At 53.8% G+C, this 17,988-nt stretch overlaps 6 protein-coding genes across 6 annotated transcripts; 3 read left to right on the plus strand and 3 right to left on the minus strand.

Moving 5' to 3' along the window:
* Positions 1-545: 545 nt before the first annotated feature.
* On the minus strand, positions 546-2,442 carry J7T55_005368 (uncharacterized protein; the record flags this gene model as incomplete). The annotated part of the gene is made up of 2 exons (XM_053133687.1): positions 546-968; positions 1,045-2,442. 2 exons carry the CDS (start codon positions 2,440-2,442, stop codon positions 546-548), a joined length of 1,821 nt encoding a protein of 606 aa, XP_052988554.1.
* Positions 2,443-4,859: 2,417 nt separating this feature from the next.
* Positions 4,860-7,343, plus strand: J7T55_005369 (uncharacterized protein; the record flags this gene model as incomplete). The annotated part of the gene is made up of 5 exons (XM_053133688.1): positions 4,860-4,926; positions 5,116-5,764; positions 5,977-6,192; positions 6,298-6,575; positions 6,679-7,343. The coding sequence occupies 5 exons, from the start codon at positions 4,860-4,862 to the stop codon at positions 7,341-7,343; spliced, it is 1,875 nt and encodes a 624-aa protein (XP_052988555.1).
* Positions 7,344-9,924: 2,581 nt separating this feature from the next.
* Positions 9,925-11,639, plus strand: J7T55_005370 (uncharacterized protein; the record flags this gene model as incomplete). The annotated part of the gene is made up of 5 exons (XM_053133689.1): positions 9,925-10,016; positions 10,076-10,501; positions 10,562-11,118; positions 11,181-11,331; positions 11,411-11,639. 5 exons carry the CDS (start codon positions 9,925-9,927, stop codon positions 11,637-11,639), a joined length of 1,455 nt encoding a protein of 484 aa, XP_052988556.1.
* Positions 11,640-11,899: 260 nt separating this feature from the next.
* Positions 11,900-13,237, minus strand: J7T55_005371 (uncharacterized protein; the record flags this gene model as incomplete). Its single annotated transcript, XM_053133690.1, has 1 exon — positions 11,900-13,237. One exon carries the CDS (start codon positions 13,235-13,237, stop codon positions 11,900-11,902), a length of 1,338 nt encoding a protein of 445 aa, XP_052988557.1.
* Positions 13,238-15,229: 1,992 nt separating this feature from the next.
* J7T55_005372 (uncharacterized protein) lies at positions 15,230-16,309 on the plus strand (the record flags this gene model as incomplete). Its single annotated transcript, XM_053133692.1, has 2 exons — positions 15,230-15,336; positions 15,409-16,309. 2 exons carry the CDS (start codon positions 15,230-15,232, stop codon positions 16,307-16,309), a joined length of 1,008 nt encoding a protein of 335 aa, XP_052988558.1.
* Positions 16,310-16,867: 558 nt separating this feature from the next.
* J7T55_005373 (uncharacterized protein) lies at positions 16,868-17,941 on the minus strand (the record flags this gene model as incomplete). The annotated part of the gene is made up of 2 exons (XM_053133693.1): positions 16,868-17,768; positions 17,835-17,941. 2 exons carry the CDS (start codon positions 17,939-17,941, stop codon positions 16,868-16,870), a joined length of 1,008 nt encoding a protein of 335 aa, XP_052988559.1.
* Between the last annotated feature and the right edge of the window lie 47 nt (positions 17,942-17,988).

The following is a 17,988-nucleotide window of genomic DNA, read 5'->3' on the forward strand; positions in this document are numbered from 1 at the left end:
CAGCGGGTCGTCGAGCGCGTATTCACTGCCCTCTGCGTGGCACTGCCACCTACGCTCGCTCGACGTCTGGCCTTGTTCGCTCGACCGTAGGCTGGCGCGTGGAGCACGGTGCGAGGATCAAGCCAGAGTCGTGTTCAATTTGCATGCAAGTGCCAAGCTGACTGGACATGCCAAGCTGCTCAGGCAAGTCAGATGGTGCAATTGACTCGCATGACGCTCATCCGAGCCGCCCGGGACCAGTGCCGGGGCCAAGGCCGGACGGCTGGACACGGTGTCTGCCTATTGACCGAACCCGACAAGTGGCTTCCTTGACGGTACGGGTCGTCGATTTGTACATATGATCTAATTCAAGAAAACTTCAAGCGGCATCATTGCTCACAGCCCATTCGTGAGGGCTCTTGGCTTCGTCTTAAACCTGCCAACATGAAATCTTGGAAAGCGCCTATCTGTAGTAGGTTGAGCGGGATGTAGAACGCGAAAGAGATGAGTTTGCATGCTATTTCATGAAGCCATCACAATGGCTCGACTTGGGTATCATCTATTCATCAGACATTGGTGTCATCTTTCTTTTCCTGACCGCCCTCCACCGCAGCTCTGTCCCCACCATCGACCTTTTGCTTAACCCTGACATCGTTATTCCCCAGCCCGCAGGAAGTGAAAAAGCACAGGGCTGACATCGCAACCGCAAGGTAGAATGTCTTGTCGAACGAGACCGCGTACGCCTTGACCACGCCCGGTAGATCGTCGGCAGAGACGATCTTGCGGAACGCCGTGGCTCCCGCGGCGATGACCGCCTCCGGGTTGACCTGCGGGGCCCTGGAGCTGATCTCGGTCACGAGCCTGTCGTCGAAGATGGTGTTCGCCACGGAGATTATGATGGCGCTGCCTAGGCCTTGGACAAAGGTCAGCATCGCCATGGCGACGGCGATCTGGGATGGCTGGAGCACGGTTTGCACGGCGATGAGGGCCTGGGTGAGAAGTTAGAGACAGCACCGCGATCGTTGAGCATTCGTATAATGAGGGAGACAAAACGGCAAGACGTACCATCTGCATGCCAGCGCCACGGCCAACTCCCAGTATGATCTGGTACCCGATCCACGTTCCAGTGCCGGTGCCGACCGTCCAGGTCGTGATAAGTCCCGCCCCGATGCTGGACAACACGGCCGAAAAGATGGCCCACGGCAGGTAGTACCCCAACTTGGTGACCAGAAACCCGGAAATCACGGCCGTGATGAGCTGCGAGATAATGCTCGGCAGCATGTGCACGCCGGCGGTGAAGGGCGACGACCCCTGCACGGACTGGAAGTAGATGGGCAGGAAGTAGGACGTGACAAACGTGACGCTGAACAGGCACAAGTTGGTCAGGCAGGCAGCGGTCACGACCCGCTGGCGGAACATGCCGAGCGGCACCATGGCGTCCTCGCCGCCGACGCGCCACTCCCACGCGACGAACAGCGCGCCCACGACGCCCGCCCCGCAGAACAGCCCGATGACCGTCGCCGAGTCCCAGCCGTACTGGGCGCCGCCGCCAAAGTGCAGCGCCAGCAGCAGCATGACCACGGCGGGGACCAGCAGCGCGGCGCCGGCGAGGTCGAACTTCTTCCACAGCCCCGGGCTGGCGATGAAGGCCCGGAAGGCCGGCTTGGGCGTCTGCTCGGGGATGCGGACGGCCGCGAGCGCCGCCACCGCGAGGCCGCCGATCGGCAGGTTGATGTAGAAGCACCAGCGCCACGTCGAGTACTGCGTCAGGGCGCCGCCGATGAGCGGCCCGCCGATCAGCCCCAGCTGCCCGATGCCCATCAGGAGGCCCGTGATGGCGGGCCGCCTGCGCAGCGGGACCAGCGCCGCGATGATGGTCAGCGCGCCGTTGAAGAGCCCCGACGCGCCGAGGCCCGCGACCGTGCGCCCGCCGATGAGCATGCGCGAGCTGGTGGAGAGGGCGCAGATGAGGGAGCCCAGCTCGAAGATGAGCACCGAGGCGATGAAGGTCGGCTTGTTGGGCAAGTAGGTGAAGAGCTTGCCCGTCATGGGCTGGAGGGCGGACAGGGCGAGCTGGTATGACGAGACGTACCACCCGATGTCCTGGACCGAGTGGAACGCGTTTGTAATAGTCGGCGTGGCGGTGCTGAGGATGCTGTTGTCTAGGAAGATGAGGACGGTGGCCAGGTTGAGGGCTACCAGGGCGAGCACCAGGGGAGCTCCGGTGAGGTATCCTGTGCCGTCTTTGCCATCTTCTTGGGTGGTTTCCTCGGCACCGCTGGTATTAATTGGGGGTATGGATGCTGCGATGGAGGGCACGAGCGCGAGCAAAACTGGTTCGTGTGGGTGTGAAAGGCTCGGTCTGCGGGAACTTGTTTTGCTGGGCTGTTTCTCGACCTTCTCATCTGTCGAAGACTCGCCGTCTTGCGAGGACTGGGGCCTCTTTTCGTCCAGTTCAGCCATTCTCAGATCGCCTAGGTCATGCGTTGCAGTTGTCGAAGTCAATACCTAGGAGTCGTTCTGGTGATAGACAGGCGCAACTTGAGCCACCCATCTAAACATCGCCACAAAATTCAAGACATTTCATAGACTATATAAATAATGCCAAGTTTACACCGATCTACCTGAAATCCAAAGAAGTGAAATGTTTACGCCTTAGGCTGCATGTCAACATGCCGGATTACGGGTCTGCAAAATCGAATCCCGCATTTCCGAATCCTCCATCTGTCACACCGACGCCTTGCAGTTGCGGTGCTTACAGCTGATGGCAGACATCTGGATTACACGGTCGAAAAATGGTCTTGTTGGACTTGTTCTTTCTTTTCCCTTATCAATCAACTGCTGAAATGGCAGACGGCAGGACTTTGCGATTGTCCCGACCGGTTCTGCGTTAGGGTCTTAAAGTCCGGTGTATTAGCCCGAGGATGGTCAGCAAAGACCGGACCCCAATCTTATACCATTCGATGGGGCCAGGCTCGCTTAATATCTGTGGTCATGACAAAGACCTGAGTGAGCTTCAAAACAAAGCGCATATCAATGTTGTCAGGAATGGTGTTTCCCAACCGCACTGCAGTGTTCCTAAATGGGCTGCGTGGGTCACTCTGTTGTGTACAGCACAGTCTTCACCATCCAACAGCAAAACTCATGGAATTGTATCTCTGCATGACAACTGCTTCCGAATGACTGAGAAGTCATATAATTTTAGCAGCGCCGCCTACGTCAACACCCACGGAAGATGCTCCAACGCGCTACACCAAACTTTTGTGATTGAATCATGACCTCCACTGTGTTGAACTCAACCAAGCGTACCACTGGCATCAATAGCTTGGATCTCATCGAGTTAAAGGCCCAGAAATTGTGGTCTGGCGGTGACGTCCAGTGTGGAAGTAAAGATCCCGCAACCACCAGGTTCCTCCTTAGGATTGACACAGATATCAACGAAGTATACCGGGAAGCTGCTCGCGTCTTTCGCTCCAAAATCACCGCTCGAGTTGCAATCGTACACAATGAGAAGCCAGAAGCGTCAGGACAGGCTCTGACGGACGATCGGCGATGCAGCACGAAATGTGAGCTCCGTCATTTGGCATTCCTTGGTGATTCTGAGCAAATGAACCGCCACCCAGACCGGGCGGTCTGTCTTCTGGACAGCATGTGGCAACAGGACAGCGCGGAGGACTGCATCAAGGATCTCAGAAAGTTGCTGTGTCTGTCAGCCCACCATCACCAGAAGAGTACTAGTCCTTCACAGTCCCACTGGGGGCTTCAGAAGTTCATAGACACGCATGTGGGTAAGAATCCTATCGGAGACTCAGTGTTGGAGATGGTCCGCTGTTTTCAAGACGGAATGGTTGGGACGGGAAGGTCTGCAGTCTTCGAGGAACTTGCCTGCCGGCAGCAAACCTGACAGGTCAGAGCCTACCAAGACTGGCCACATGCTTGGCTCAGAGGCTGGCTGCGGTTGCGATCGATTGCGAGCTGTCCTTGCACCTAGATGAATAGATGCGAAGTCTCAGCTGGGCGTAATCGATACATGAACGTGAGATGATGTCCTGGTCCCTAAATTTCATCATACTTGGTAGATTTGGTCTATTATGAAGATCTGAAAATGAATCATGGTTTATGATATATGGTATAAACATCTGGCTTTCAACTCTAACTTCACAAGCTGTATATTGGGGCAGACCGGCACTTGTAAGAGCCAAGGAAACGAGACTGAGGTCAAGTGCATGCTAACACGGAACCTGGTCTTAATTACAAAATTCGCCCGAGAAAATTGGATGAAATTTCCTATGAAACAGAGAAACTGTTCTGATCAGTACGAGGCGAATTTATCGCAGCGTCTTTGGTACCGAGGCGACAACATGCATGGCTGTGCTCTGGGGGCAAAGCCCGAGTCGAGGCAAGCTGTCTTGTCTCTCTGGTGGCCAGTCTTTCTCCACATCAAGACTTTCAATCTCATATGTCCTGCGCTAAATTTGTGTCCTTGCGCTGGCTCCTTTGTTGTGCCCTCAGATGTTGTCTGTCTCGTACTCGGGAGGATAGCATGCCGTTGTGTTGTGTCAGCTTACGCTCGGATGCCTGAGACAAACAAACGAGCACTCCCAGAGGATCCCAGCGGATCGGATTACATCACACACAGGCAGCACAGCCGCTAACTCCGGCGGCCTTCGGATACTATATTTCTGGCCAAATCCGCATTCCTCCCTGACGACCATCCCCAAACTTTCTCATCCGAGTCCACTGCCGCTACGCCTTCAAGTGGATTTCGCGAAACTTACTCGTGCTTCCTATCACAGCACAATCCCAATCCCGACTGAGCATCCTCCGGTGAACCCACCCGCGTGCAACTCAGTTTCTGAATCCCCTGCTGCCACCGACAAATGCAACAGACGCCGGCCCGAGTGGCAAAAGCCGGTGGCGGCACACCGGCGCCATATGGCCATGCCTGTACGAATTGTGTCAGGGCCAAGTGTAAATGCATGTACGGCGATCATGCTGGGGCATGCGAGAGGTATGTCACTGATCGAGTTTACCCTTGTTTTCACGCCAAATTGTAGAACCCAGACCATCCGGTCACCCAAACCCGAGTCTTCCATTTCACGTCCGCTTAACCTTGACATTGCATTCCACACCAAGCCCACCTGTCCAATTACTCACCTCACTTCAGGTGTTTTCGGTTGCAAAAGGATTGCCAGCCGTCAATACCGAATCGCAAGCGGGCCCAGAAGAAGGTCCCGGGTTCGAGGACAGCTCATCTGGAGGAGAAACTGGACGATCTAGTGTCTCTCATACGATCCCAAACTGCTGTCAAAGGACCCAATGATTCGCCTCCAGTCCCAACCCCTGGGTCGCTGGGGCCAGGCGGATCCGATGTCACGGCCATTCCCTCCCTCTCATCAGATTCAAGTCCCAATACCGTGAGCAACACGGCCCCAAGCTGCCGCGTGTGGTATAACGGCGGCAAGATAGAACCACCCAACAGCGCTGTAGGCCCGGAATTCGAACACTACGTCCCGGAGAATGAGGCCGAAGATCGCCTCGACCTCTTTCGGCGAGAATTCCCACGGTTTGGCCCGGTCGTCTACATCCCAGAGACCCTGACCGCAAAAGAGCTTCGCCAGACTCGACCGCTGCTTTGGATCGCCGTCATGTCTTGTACGAGCCGCTCCACGAAAGAATCACATCTGATTGGGGACAAAGTCCGGCACATTGTCTCGGAAAGGGTGGTGCGACAGTATGACAGGAGCCTGGACTTGTTGCAAGGCTTGTTGGTCTTTCTATGCTGGTGAGTGCATTCATTTCTGCCATTGATTATGCATTAGGAGACCCCTGCATAGCAGCCTTTAAAATTTCTGGGTGTGATTTTGTACTGTCTGCCGCTTCAGATAATCATTACATGTGCACGTTGGGCCGATGAACTTCAAAATTCTTTTCAGTCAGACTTGGCATCAGCACAGTCACTTTCTTGCGGCGGACGCTGACAATTCGCACATATAGGCCACACTCACACAAAAAGGAAAACCCCTTTATATCGATCTGGACTGGTATCGGTGTTAGCTTGGCTCATGATCTCGGTCTCACAGCTTTCAAGGCCGAGACGGCTTTCACTTTTATGAAAAAGCTCGCATTCGCCGGAATGAAACAACCACAAACCAAAGAAGGCACGATGGAGGCGAGAAGGACATTACTGGCTTTATTTGTCTGGTGTAATACGTGAGCCTCCTCCTCTTCTTCTACACCTCTTCCTCCCTAATCTTGAGCTTGGAGGATGAAGATTCCAGAGGCGTAAAGAATGGATCTTGTTAACATAAAGTACAGGGCATCCCAGATGCTGCGGAGGGACAACTATCTTCGTTGGACACCACACATGGAGGAAAGTCTCCGTCTTCTAATAGACCAGCCGGAGTGGGAAGGAGACAAGACCCTCGCCGTACAAGTGCGATGTGCTCTTATCTCGGAACAATTGAATGAACTCTTGATACAACAGGCTCTAAAGGGAGACAATCAGACACCGATGTACTTCATCAAATCTCTTGATGCGCAATTGCAAGAAATTTGGAGGACATTGCCAGAAACGACGGCAACTCCTCGCTACGGTGAGTGATTTCCAGAGCGAAATGAGAACAATAGAGTCTCTTGCCTCTCTTGTCTTCTACCCTTACTTTTACCCAATCAGAATCTGAACATGCTTTCTCGCAGACACGATACACCTCCACATGTATGCCACAGAGGTCATCATTAACGAACTCGCCATAAATCTCCCGCCTTCCACAACCCACACCGACGTCATAAACCGCCTAGAACGACTGCAGAAGTGCCTGAAGGCCGTCGAGGACTGGTTCGACACCTACATGCGCACGCCGCCGTCCATGGCCCTGGGCGGGACGTTCCACCTCTTCGTGCAGCTGGTACACTGCCTCGTCACGCTGATCAAGCTCAGCAAGCTCGACGACTTCCCGCCGTGGGACCCGGCCGAGGTGCGGCGGCGCCTCGACATATTCGACCTGTTTGACCGCCTCTCGGCGCGGATGGAGTCGATCAGGACCGCGGTGGGGATCCGGGAGGACGACGAGCGCGAGGAGAGCATCTGGTCCAAGTCGGCCAAGGTCATGCTGATGATGAAGACGGGTGTGCAGGCGGACTTTGCCAGTGCCGGCATCACAAGTGCCGCCAAAGACACTGACCCAGTCGCTGGTACACAACCTCTTGACAACCGGCTGGCGATGACCACGGGCAATGACGGGGTATTGGGAGCGAACCTGCAGCTTAATCAGGATGCCCTGACGGGGGAATATGTGCACAACTTTGGAGACGATCCATGGTTGTCAGCGATGTTCATCCCATGGGACGCGATGAACTTTTAGAAGCACTCTGGTCTAGTGCATACCCGCAAATCAAAGATAGAATAATGCAAGCTCTCTACTACCTTCTATTCGATTTTAATCTCACACCAACATACAAGACACTCAGGCTTCTTTCACTTCATCAGTTGGTGTCTGTGCGGGACAAGCAATATCATTGACGAGATCAGGTATCTACCTAGTTTTAATCACACGCTACTTGTCACAGAAAATGGGCTAGTGACTTGAGACGGAGTTCCTTGAGAGGTACTGCGCAACGGTTCCCAATCAGATGCTCCTTTTACAGTGTTCAAACCCATCCCACTATAGAACCCTTTTTGAGTGCGTCGGACTCCTGTTAGCATCATCGATATTTGTTCCTGGCAAGATGTTCTATGTGGAGTACCGTATACGTGCTACAAGCTGCTGAAGCACGCACGGGTCGGGGAGTCGGTGGCGATTATGGGAAATCCAAACAAACAGAGTGCAGCAATCTAGCCAGTATCTTTCAGCAGCTTCTGCGTTGAGACTTCCGTTTGATTTTCGAATCTTGGCAATAGCCAATTCCTTCCGCAACATGGACATACAACCTGCCACGCTACAGGTCATCTTCCTCTAGAGCTGTCTACGTCCTCAGGCGGTGCCATCATCAACTACACAACTCGTTGTTCCGGCCTTGGAAGTGTGCGCGGCGAAGCAAATATTTGTTTCTTGGTTTCCATTGCCTCGTGCACACCCATCGTCGAGGCACGATGATGGGCCAAGTCAACAGATAGTGGCGCTGCGCTTTCCTTTGCGGGTACAACTGGACCCACTGAGCTCAAGGTAGACAGTCGGCACCGCTCCCATTGCTAAAGGTCTTTTACTTTCCGAGGTTGAAGCGGAAAGAGAAGCAGGATCTTCATGCGAAGATCTCATGAGGTAAGGTCCACATTGACAGCAATCAGTCGATTTGAAGGCGTTATTTGGTCCGCAAATACCCACAGATGCACCCTAAGTGCCTTTCGGTTAGAGCCGGTGAACGGTAAAATGTAGTGCCACATCGGCTTGCTCAGAGCTGATCCACCTGAAGAAGTGTAATTCTGGAGAATACAACTAAGCTCGGAACAGAGTCATGTCAAGTTCCAGTCTTGAGGTCACATTTCTCGGTATATTCCCGGGACAAAAATCCACAGCAGGGCCCAAGAGTAATGGTCGGGTCTCGACCGACGGCCCCGGTGCTGGGCAGGCCCAGAAGCATGGTAATAAAGTCAAGTTCTCGGTCCAGCAACCAAGCTTTCCGCTGATCTTCAGATTTATGACAGACTCCAGATTAAAAAGGCTTAACGCATTGCTTGTGTAGTAAGGCAGGGTTGGGGCCAAGACACATGCGCATGCGCATCCCGGGCAGAAGGTCCCAATATCCGAATGCAGCAACCCGAGAGTCGTCAGCGCAGCGGCTCGCGGATAGGAGTGGCAAGAAAGGCGCAGGCAAAAGAAAAGACATAGAAGGACGTGACAATTGCAAGGTGCTGGTTCAGGGGAACGGGAAGCGGGCAATTTATCCAGATATTAAACGTGCTCCCGCTAGCAGACGGGAAGCACATGTTCCCCAGCTGATGGCGCGGTTACCCTGCCTTGCTGGGAGTGAAACCTTTTTATGTTTGATGAAGCGGCTGAGAAACAGCAACCACCTCGACCAGCCACTTGCCAACTCCAAGACAGATGATAAACAAGATCGGAGTCTTTCTGCCATCTCGTGGCACAGGGAATCCAAATTGCACATCGCAGGACGGTCCGGAACACAGTCGACGAGATCCGATTGACACCCCTGCTCCCCAAAAAGCACAATGCAGCTGCGGGCAGCTCCACGCGCACACCCCACACTGCTGGCAATGATCTGACGCTTTCCCTTCAGGGACACTCAGGAACGTGGGGCTCCGAGATTAAGCTCACGCGCAAGGGCTGTCAACCCGATGGTGCGAGATGCCAAGGTTGGTCTGGATGCTCTTTGGTTGGCGGAAACATCGATCCTTGCCTTCTTGGGCCGTTTGTTTGCAGTCTGTTTCCCGGGACTGGGGTACCCTTGGGGGCGACCAATATGTCTAGGTTCGACTTCGTCCTGTCTCGACGATGCGTGAGTCGACGACTTGCTAGGGATCCCGCTGGGTCAGCTGCTGCTACACTGGACAATTGTGTGATGTGATCACACGGAGGCCACGAGATTCCCCGTCCCTGTCGTGCCCTGGCTTCGTTTCCTTGATCCTCGGTCCCACTCGGCACGCCCTGCCTAAATGCCTAGTCCGGATGAGACAGCATCTTCCCTCCGCCGTGCCTTGCCAGCATGCCTCTCTCGAAGCAGGGTACGACATACCGGAGCACATGGGGTCGTTGTCCGTGCCCAAGGGGCGGTGGTCCAGACGTGAAGACCTCGATATTACCCACCGAAGGCCGCCTTCCCGCCTATCCGACACATGGCGGGGCGCGCTTCCATCGACGGATGAGACATTCTCCTTCATAAAAGGAGGACCATCGTGACCCAGTTTGTCAATAGAAGCCTCGTCTCTAGCCACACCTCTCAGTTCGCTCAATACTGCAAACTCGACCGGCATCACCTCAAGGAAACATGGCCGTCAAACACGTTCTTCTCGCCGCTGCCTTGGCCAGCGTGGCTCTGGCTGCGCCCGTCGAGGAGCGACAAAACTGCGGTGCCGTATAGTAAGCCCTCGCATCCCACCTCCAAGGCTCATATTGGATATACTGACAGTAGTTTTCAGCTCCCAGTGTGGCGGTACAGGCTGGACCGGATCGACCTGCTGTGCGTCTGGGTCGACTTGCAACCTCGTCAACCAGTATTACTCACAGTGCCTGCCCGGCTCTGCTGCGAGCTCCAGCGCCACAACATCCAAGACCACCTCCGCAGCCACCTCGTCGACAAGCAAGGTCAGCACCAGCTCGGCATCAACCTCCAAGGCGAGCACCACCAGTGCAAGCTCGGCGACTACCTCAAGCAAGCCGTCGACCACGATCTCTGGAGGTGCCGGCACCACCGCCTCGTACAGCGGCAACCCCTTCGCGGGCGTGAACCAGTGGGCCAACTCGTACTATGCTTCTGAGGTCTCGGCCTATGCCATCCCCACGCTGTCGGCGGCCATGGCCACAAAGGCCGCCGCAGCCGCCAAGGTGCCCAGCTTTCAGTGGCTGTGAGTCTTTCCATGTTCCTGATATCGCACTCATGTATCATTGACTGACCTTCTGTAAAGTGACACTGCCGACAAGGTCGACACTTTGATGGCAGACACCCTTGCGGACATCCGCACCGCCAACAAGGCCGCCAGCACCCCGTACGCCGGCTTGTTCGTAGTCTATGATCTCCCCGACCGTGACTGCGCGGCGGCCGCCTCCAACGGCGAGCTGAGTTACGCCAACGGCGGCGCGGCCAAGTACCAGGCCTATATCGACTCGATCCGCAAGCAGATCATCGCCTACTCGGACATCCGGATCCTGCTGGTCATTGAGCCCGACTCGCTTGCCAACCTGGTGACGAACCTCAACGTCGCCAAGTGCGCCAACGCCAAGGACAACTACCTGGCGTCGGTGAACTATGCCCTGAAGCAGCTCAACCTGCCCAACGTCGGTGCCTACATCGACGCTGGCCACGCCGGCTGGCTGGGATGGTCGGCCAACTTGCAGCCCGCCGCAGACCTGTTCGCCTCGGTGTACAAGAACGCCAGCTCCCCTGCTGCCGTGCGTGGGTTGGCGACAAACGTTGCTAACTACAACGCCTGGTCCGTCGCCACTGCACCGTCTTACACCCAAGGTGAGTCGTTGTTGAACAGACGATCGGAAAGCTGAGATTAGGAATGCTGACATCTCCCTCAGGCAACTCCAACTACGACGAGTCCCACTACGTCCAAGCCATCCAGCCTCTCCTCAAGGCTGAAGGGTTCGACGCGCACTTTATCACCGACCAGGGCCGTTCCGGCAAGCAGCCAACGGGCCAGACTGCGTGGGGAGACTGGTGCAACGCCCTGTAAGTTTTTCTTTTGCTTCGTTTGTTTTGTATTTTTCCCAAGGCAAAGTTGGAAATGGTTGGCTGACAAAATCGCCAGGGGCACTGGGTTCGGTCTTCGCCCCAGCTCCAACACCGGCCTCGACATCGAGGATGCCTTCGTCTGGGTCAAGCCCGGCGGCGAATCTGACGGCACCAGCGACACCAGCGCCACCCGGTATGACTTCCACTGTGGGCAGTCGGATTCCCTCAAGCCTGCTCCCGAGGCCGGTACCTGGTTCGAGGCGTACTTCGAGCAGCTCCTGACCAACGCCAACCCGGCTTTTTAAGCTTTTCGGCCGGCGCAGAGTCAGTCCGGCGGCGGTGGCGATGATGATGTTGAGATGCCCGGAAATTGTACATAGAGCATACCCGGACGTTTTTCTCATTCCCAAAGGTCTTCTCCTTCGATGTATATAGTTCTTGCGAACACCATCGCTGTCAATACGAATAGAGCACATTCTCTCAATACTTGTTGTATACTCGGTGACCTGTTCTTCCCGCGCATCGAGATTGCCCCTTGGCTGATTGTTCCGTGTCATCTCATATTTCAAGAAGTCGTAAAGACGGAATCCAACCTGCCATCGAGGACTTCATCCACGGTCTTCTTAATTGTCGCTGCAAACCCGGTACTTCGGATCAGCACACCGAGCTCCTGGCTTGTGAACCAACTCGCTCGGTCCATGTTGCCCGAACCCAGCACCGTATATTGTCCATCGAAGATACTGAGCTTCAAGTGTGAGTGTACAGGCTCTTCTTCCGAGGTCGAGCCCGTTCTTGAGCAGAAGTAGGAAATCTTCAGAGCCCCTGGTGTGATGGCCTGAGCTTCAAGATCAACATTCTCGCTTCCTCCTGCTTGTGCCTGTCCTTGATTTCGGGCAGAATCACACATCCGTCGATACCGTTTGATCAGGCCTCTGATACACCATCCTGTCGTTGTGCCCGCTGTTACGATTTGTTCCAGCAACATCATGCGCCGACTCGTCACAATCGTGACATCTACCCCACGAGAGAGAGCTGCGTGAATAGCTGAAAGCACTGGCGGAGACGTCAGATTCGGAGTCTGGATGTAAATTCCGCGGCTCGCTTCGTCAAACAACGTCAAAATCGTAGTATTGAGAGGAGTGCCCGGTACAGACGGGGCCTTCCAGGGCAAGAAGCAGAAGGAAGGGTTGCGGTGGTGCCAACTGGGTAGCCATTCGATGGAAGCAGTTGGCACTTCGACGTCCACGAGTCTGGCCATGACATCCGCCGGAGACTTGATGATTTCTTCCACGTGGCCACCACTGGTTATCTCGTTCCCTTGCTCGGGTGCTGGTGGCAGAGATGCGCCTAGGTCCAGATCTCTATCCCACACTGTACGATAGAACTCTAGTAGGCCATCGAGCGGATCATCGCGAGGTGTTCTTCTCGATAGCTCCAGACAGCCCTCGAACCAAGCCTCCCAGCTGATGTTGCAACTTGGCACGAAAGCGCGTTGACGATCAACAATGAGGAATTTGGGGTGCATGACGCTGAAGGGAAGGAAGAATAGGCTCTTCACCTCCAGCTCGATGTTACCTGCAGCCAGGACCTCTGGGGCCGGCAGGCCGAGCTTGGTATCCCAGGCTGACCTGGGATATACATACCCGTCTGCCGAAGATGTGTGGGAAAGCTTCTGGAGGATTGAACGCGAGGAGAAGCAGATGCGCACGCGCAGCGGTCGAGCAGGCTGCCGAATCTCACGCTGGCGGGCAAGTTGCTCGAGTGTATTGGAGAGCGCCGTCAACGTCTTTGAGGGAGCCCAGAAGCATGTTACCAAGATGATCTCATGCTGAGCTGACGAGATTGCCGGTAGCAGCCTCTGCGTGTAGATGGAGGCTCCAGTGCCAAGAGTGAAGGCCTCCATGGGATAACCGCCTATGGGACGATGGCTTATGGGATGACCACCTGTTGGATGACCTCCAGTGGGAGAATTCTTTTGAGAGACGTGGGTTAAGTCTCAGTTGAAATAACCTTATATACGTAGAATTAAACCACAGGGGGCTTCGCAGTGACGTGTTGCGAGTTTCGAGAGTGTGTGCGGTGTTGTTCTAATCACAGTAGTGTATGTGATTGTGCTGTCGTGTTCATGGTGGCGCATACGAGTGCTGTGGCCTTGTCCTAACCCTGGCGACGCCCTACTGTCAAAAAGAGGCGCCCCCACAATTTTCACCAGCATGTCTGAGATATTAAGCCAGAGACTAGCCGGCATGACTTGACCCGTCATCAACAAATTTTTGAGCTTGTCTGACATGTGTCCAAAGATCGCGGGCTAGGAGACAATACAGACTCAGTGTTGATCGAGCCTTTTTGCCGCTCGTCCGGGTCACTGGCACGTGAGGCTCAGTGGTCATGATGGGGCCTTTAAGGGAACTGATTGCCTTATGAATCTGCATAGTTGTTCTTTTTCTGGGAAACGTAGCAACATGATAGTAGATGAGAACGTTGATCTTGAGTAAAGTGTATGCTTATGCGAGGCAAGAAATGTCAACATCAATCGAGGACGCCCAGCCGTTGCGAGGGCTACAACAAAGTGAAGGGAGAAAATTTCCAACAAAAGGGAGGATATCAAGATTAAGAAGAAAGTATGTGAGACAGAAAATAACATCTACCGACATGACGAATGGTGGTGGGAGTGGAAGCCCTTTGATGAATTTGGAGAGTAGCCAAGACATTGTTCGTATATTATTTTACATAACCGGAGCGAGCACCACCGCTCCAATATCAGAGAAAGCCTGTCAGCAGAATTTGGGTCGCATTATGATCGGCTCTCAGTATTTACTTGGCAATTGCCAAGACAGGAGACCTGCACAATGCAGCATGTCGTTGGACAGCTTGGTCACGAAGTCCTGTTCCACCGGTGTGGATCGCAGTGGCGAGGGGCCCCGAGACATTTTTGAGGAAGTCTAGGCACCTCGAATTCTACTGAAACTGTGCCAAACTGCAAGATCCATCCTCAACATATACTAGACAAGATCGCCTGGCTAGCGGTGTCGAGCCACCTCATGTGAACCAATATTTCCCCCCTGCTCTTCCGTTCAGAACATTGCTTTCGCACTTTGGAAAGTATTTTGAACCTTGCCTTGTGATCTTAATACGCAACGACAACAAGTTCAATCAACTGACTCTCTTGGTCAGATTTATGCTTGAGAAGCATGATAGCGCCATGTGATCAATTCCTACTCTACCGGAATGATTGGTTTCACACACGCCTCTCAGAATTGCATCGGCGCTCTTGATTGCCTACGATGGCCAGCCTTACAGAGGAGCTTCAAACATGACATACCATCGAAGCCTCCAATAACAGCATCCCTGGTGGACTCGTGAGGTTTTTTTTACCCCTTGCACTTAACAAATTTTATTGAAGCAGTAGAGTACATCAGTGAGATAAAATGTCATAGGACTTGAAAGCTTGACTTGTTTCCTTAATCAACTGGAGATAGACAGAAGCAGCGTTGGGATCCCTCGCGATCGGCACTATTTGTAGAGTCCCGTATATTGGTCGTGTTACACACGCTATATTGTCATGTATGTCGGCCGCAAAGTAAGTGGACCGGCAAATTTGGATGAATTGAGAGGGCTGCATTAATTCCGGCAGTTGCTCCAACCAGCAACGCCGCCTCGTGATAGATCGGGTCAACGATTACTATTGTAGGAGGATTTACTTGAGGCCACCGAAGTTGGATTATGTGTCTGGTCTTGAAATCATGTCTCATAAAGTGTAGAGTGCTGTCTTCACCCAGTCCTCGACGTGAAACTGCAAATATCATTTTGCAACCTATAGTAACAGAAGCAATCATTCTTCTTACTGTGTCACTGAAATCCAACAAGAAAAGAATAGTAGAGGGAAGGATTCAAGATGCGTTTGAGTTCATTTCTTGCGGCCGGTGTGGCCGTTGCACCGTCCGCCTATGCCATCATGCTTCGATTCTTTTGCTCGCAGCTTGTCGTCGACCGCCTTGACCCGTGAGTCCGCTGTTAAACACGAAAGAAATGAATACTGCACAACGGTCTGACCTATTTTGTTTCGTTACGAAGTCTCGTCAACCCGGGAGCTCTTCCTTCCCCCCATCTCCACCAGATTGTCGGGGGTAACGCTTTCAATGCCTCCATGAACCCAGCCCAGCACGACGTGGCAACAACCGCAACCTGCACCTCCTGCACCGTGCCCCAGGACAAATCCAACTACTGGACAGCTGTCATGTTCTTCCGGGCACGAAATGGGACCTTCTATCGTCTCCCCACGATGGGCAACCCGCTCGGCTTCGGCTCTGCCAACGGAGGCATGACGATTTATTACCTGACGAACGGAAAAGCAACTTCCTTCAAGCCGGGCTTCCGCATGACGGTCGGCGACCCGAGCTTCCGCACCGCCGATCAGATTAAGAAGTACCCAAGCTTGATCTACACATGCCTGCAGACAGCATACACGCGTGGCGCCGACACAACCGGCTTTCCCACCGGTACCTGCGCGGCTGGGATCATGGTCAGCTTGCGGTTCCCGACCTGCTGGGACGGCAAGAACCTCGACTCGGCGGACCACCAGAGCCACACTGCCTATCCGGTGAATAACGCGTGCCCTTCGACACACCCGGTCGTCATCCCACAGGTGTTCTACGAGGCCATCTGGGACACGACCAAGTTCAATGACAAGTCGCTGTGGCCGACAGATGGATCCCAGCCATTCGTCTGGTCATTCGGCGACAAGACCGGCTATGGAAGCCATGGCGATTATGTCTTTGGCTGGGAGGGGAATGCATTGCAGAGTGCCCTAGACTCGAGCAACTGCAACAGTGATCTTCTCGGCAATAGCCTGAATTGTTCCCCGCTCAAGAGCCAGTCTATTCAGCAGGGCAATCAGTGCACCGTCAAGAGGTCTGTCAATGAGAACATCGATGGCTGGATATCACAACTTCCAGGTGGTATGCCTGTGGCATGAGCCATTTGATTCACTATGATTTCTATCAAAGTGTGGTCTTTGCGCTGGAGTGTAGATGGGCTGGCCAGGTTGTAAGATTCAATGACTTAGGACATTTATTTGACATCAGAGGCTCTGTAATGCAACCTTTAAATTAATGACCGACACCGTGACCCATTTTTATCATTTCACAATGTACTGTCGCACTCGTTGCATGTCACGGTTCTAGACTGTGGCCTGGGTACACTGTGGCGCCAGCACGGCTACGCGCGACATGGATTTTGAATCTTTCTACCTCTACTTTTCGACTCAGCATGGCAACAAGTTGGTCAATATTAATTGGAAATATGGTTGAGTGATCCAGTTTCACATTGATTGGGCGCTTGGGCGAATATAGCCAAAGCTGTCCACGGAGGAGATCGCAGAGACGGGAAACATCGGGGAGGTAACCAACAGCATGCAGGCGGACACGATCGTATAAGACGAGATATTATTGGCTGTGCAAAGAACGTGACTTTGAGACGTGGCATGCTCTGGCTACAAGCAAACTTTTTACATGAATATCCTATTCTCTGAGTTCTAATTGACCACGATGTTGTTCGGCAGGGTGTCCAGCCACTCATCGAGCTGCGCCGCCGGCGCAGGGGAAAGTGTGTTGGCACAGCTTTTGCCATCGGCGATGCTCTGGGTCTTCAGTGCGGCACAATTCATATTTTTACACTTGTCGTCCATGGCCTGCTGCAATTTGTCCCCTTCCCAGCCGAAAATGTAATCTGCATGAGCCCCGAACCCGGTAAGGTCGCCTTGGCTCCAGACGAATGGCTGAGATCCATCGGTCGGCCAGATAGACGGGTCATTGAATGGCGTAGTATCCCAGACGACTTCCATGTAGATCTCCGGAAGCAGCACCGGGAAGTCTGAAGGGCACACGCCGCCACTCTCGACCTTGGCGTCGGCAGATGCCACGTGACTCCTGTGATCCTCAGAGTCGAGGTCTTTACCATTCCAGCACTGCGGGAACCGTATGTTCGCCATGATCCCGGCTGCGCATGGTTCAGTTGGCATCGAGCTTGTGCCCGTTGGCCTGCTTGTAAGCGATGTCAAGCAGGAGTAGGTTAATGTGCCAGACTTTGCCCTCTCCTTGGACGAGCGGGCACTGGGGTTGCCGACAAGCATGCGGAAACCAGCCGGGAACGAAGTGACCTTCCGCCCATCATCTGGGTAGGCATAGTAAACTGTCACACCACCAGTGCCTTGTTCGAATCCGCTGTTGGGAATCTGCTGGACCCGGTGGTATGTTCCATTGCGGGCCTTGAAGAAGAGCGTCGCGGTCCAGTAGTTAGAGAAATTCTCGGCAAATGTACATGTTGTGCAGGAAGATTCGGGGGAGACATCTGCCAGATCAAGGGTGTAATTCAAGCCATTCCCTCCGTTGAACTGATGCAGGTGACCAGCCGTGGTTTGCCCGGGGAAGACCAGACTGGTAGCCACATGTCAGCGATGCGTTTATAACTTTCTCAATTTCAGTATCTCGCTAAGAACTCACGGATCAAACACGCCGTAGGCGAGCTGAGAACATCCAAAGCGAATTTTACCAGCGCTTGTGAAGTCTAGCAGTGGAGCCAGCGCTGCGAGACTGTATACGAATTTCATCCTGCAAGCGGTATCGACCCCAAATGAAGTCCAAAATATGCCGAAAA

The sequence above is a fragment of the Diaporthe amygdali genome (assembly GCF_026229845.1).
Source record: "Diaporthe amygdali strain CAA958 chromosome Unknown NODE_38_length_435494_cov_65_447576, whole genome shotgun sequence".
NCBI classification, from domain to species: domain Eukaryota; kingdom Fungi; phylum Ascomycota; class Sordariomycetes; order Diaporthales; family Diaporthaceae; genus Diaporthe; species Diaporthe amygdali.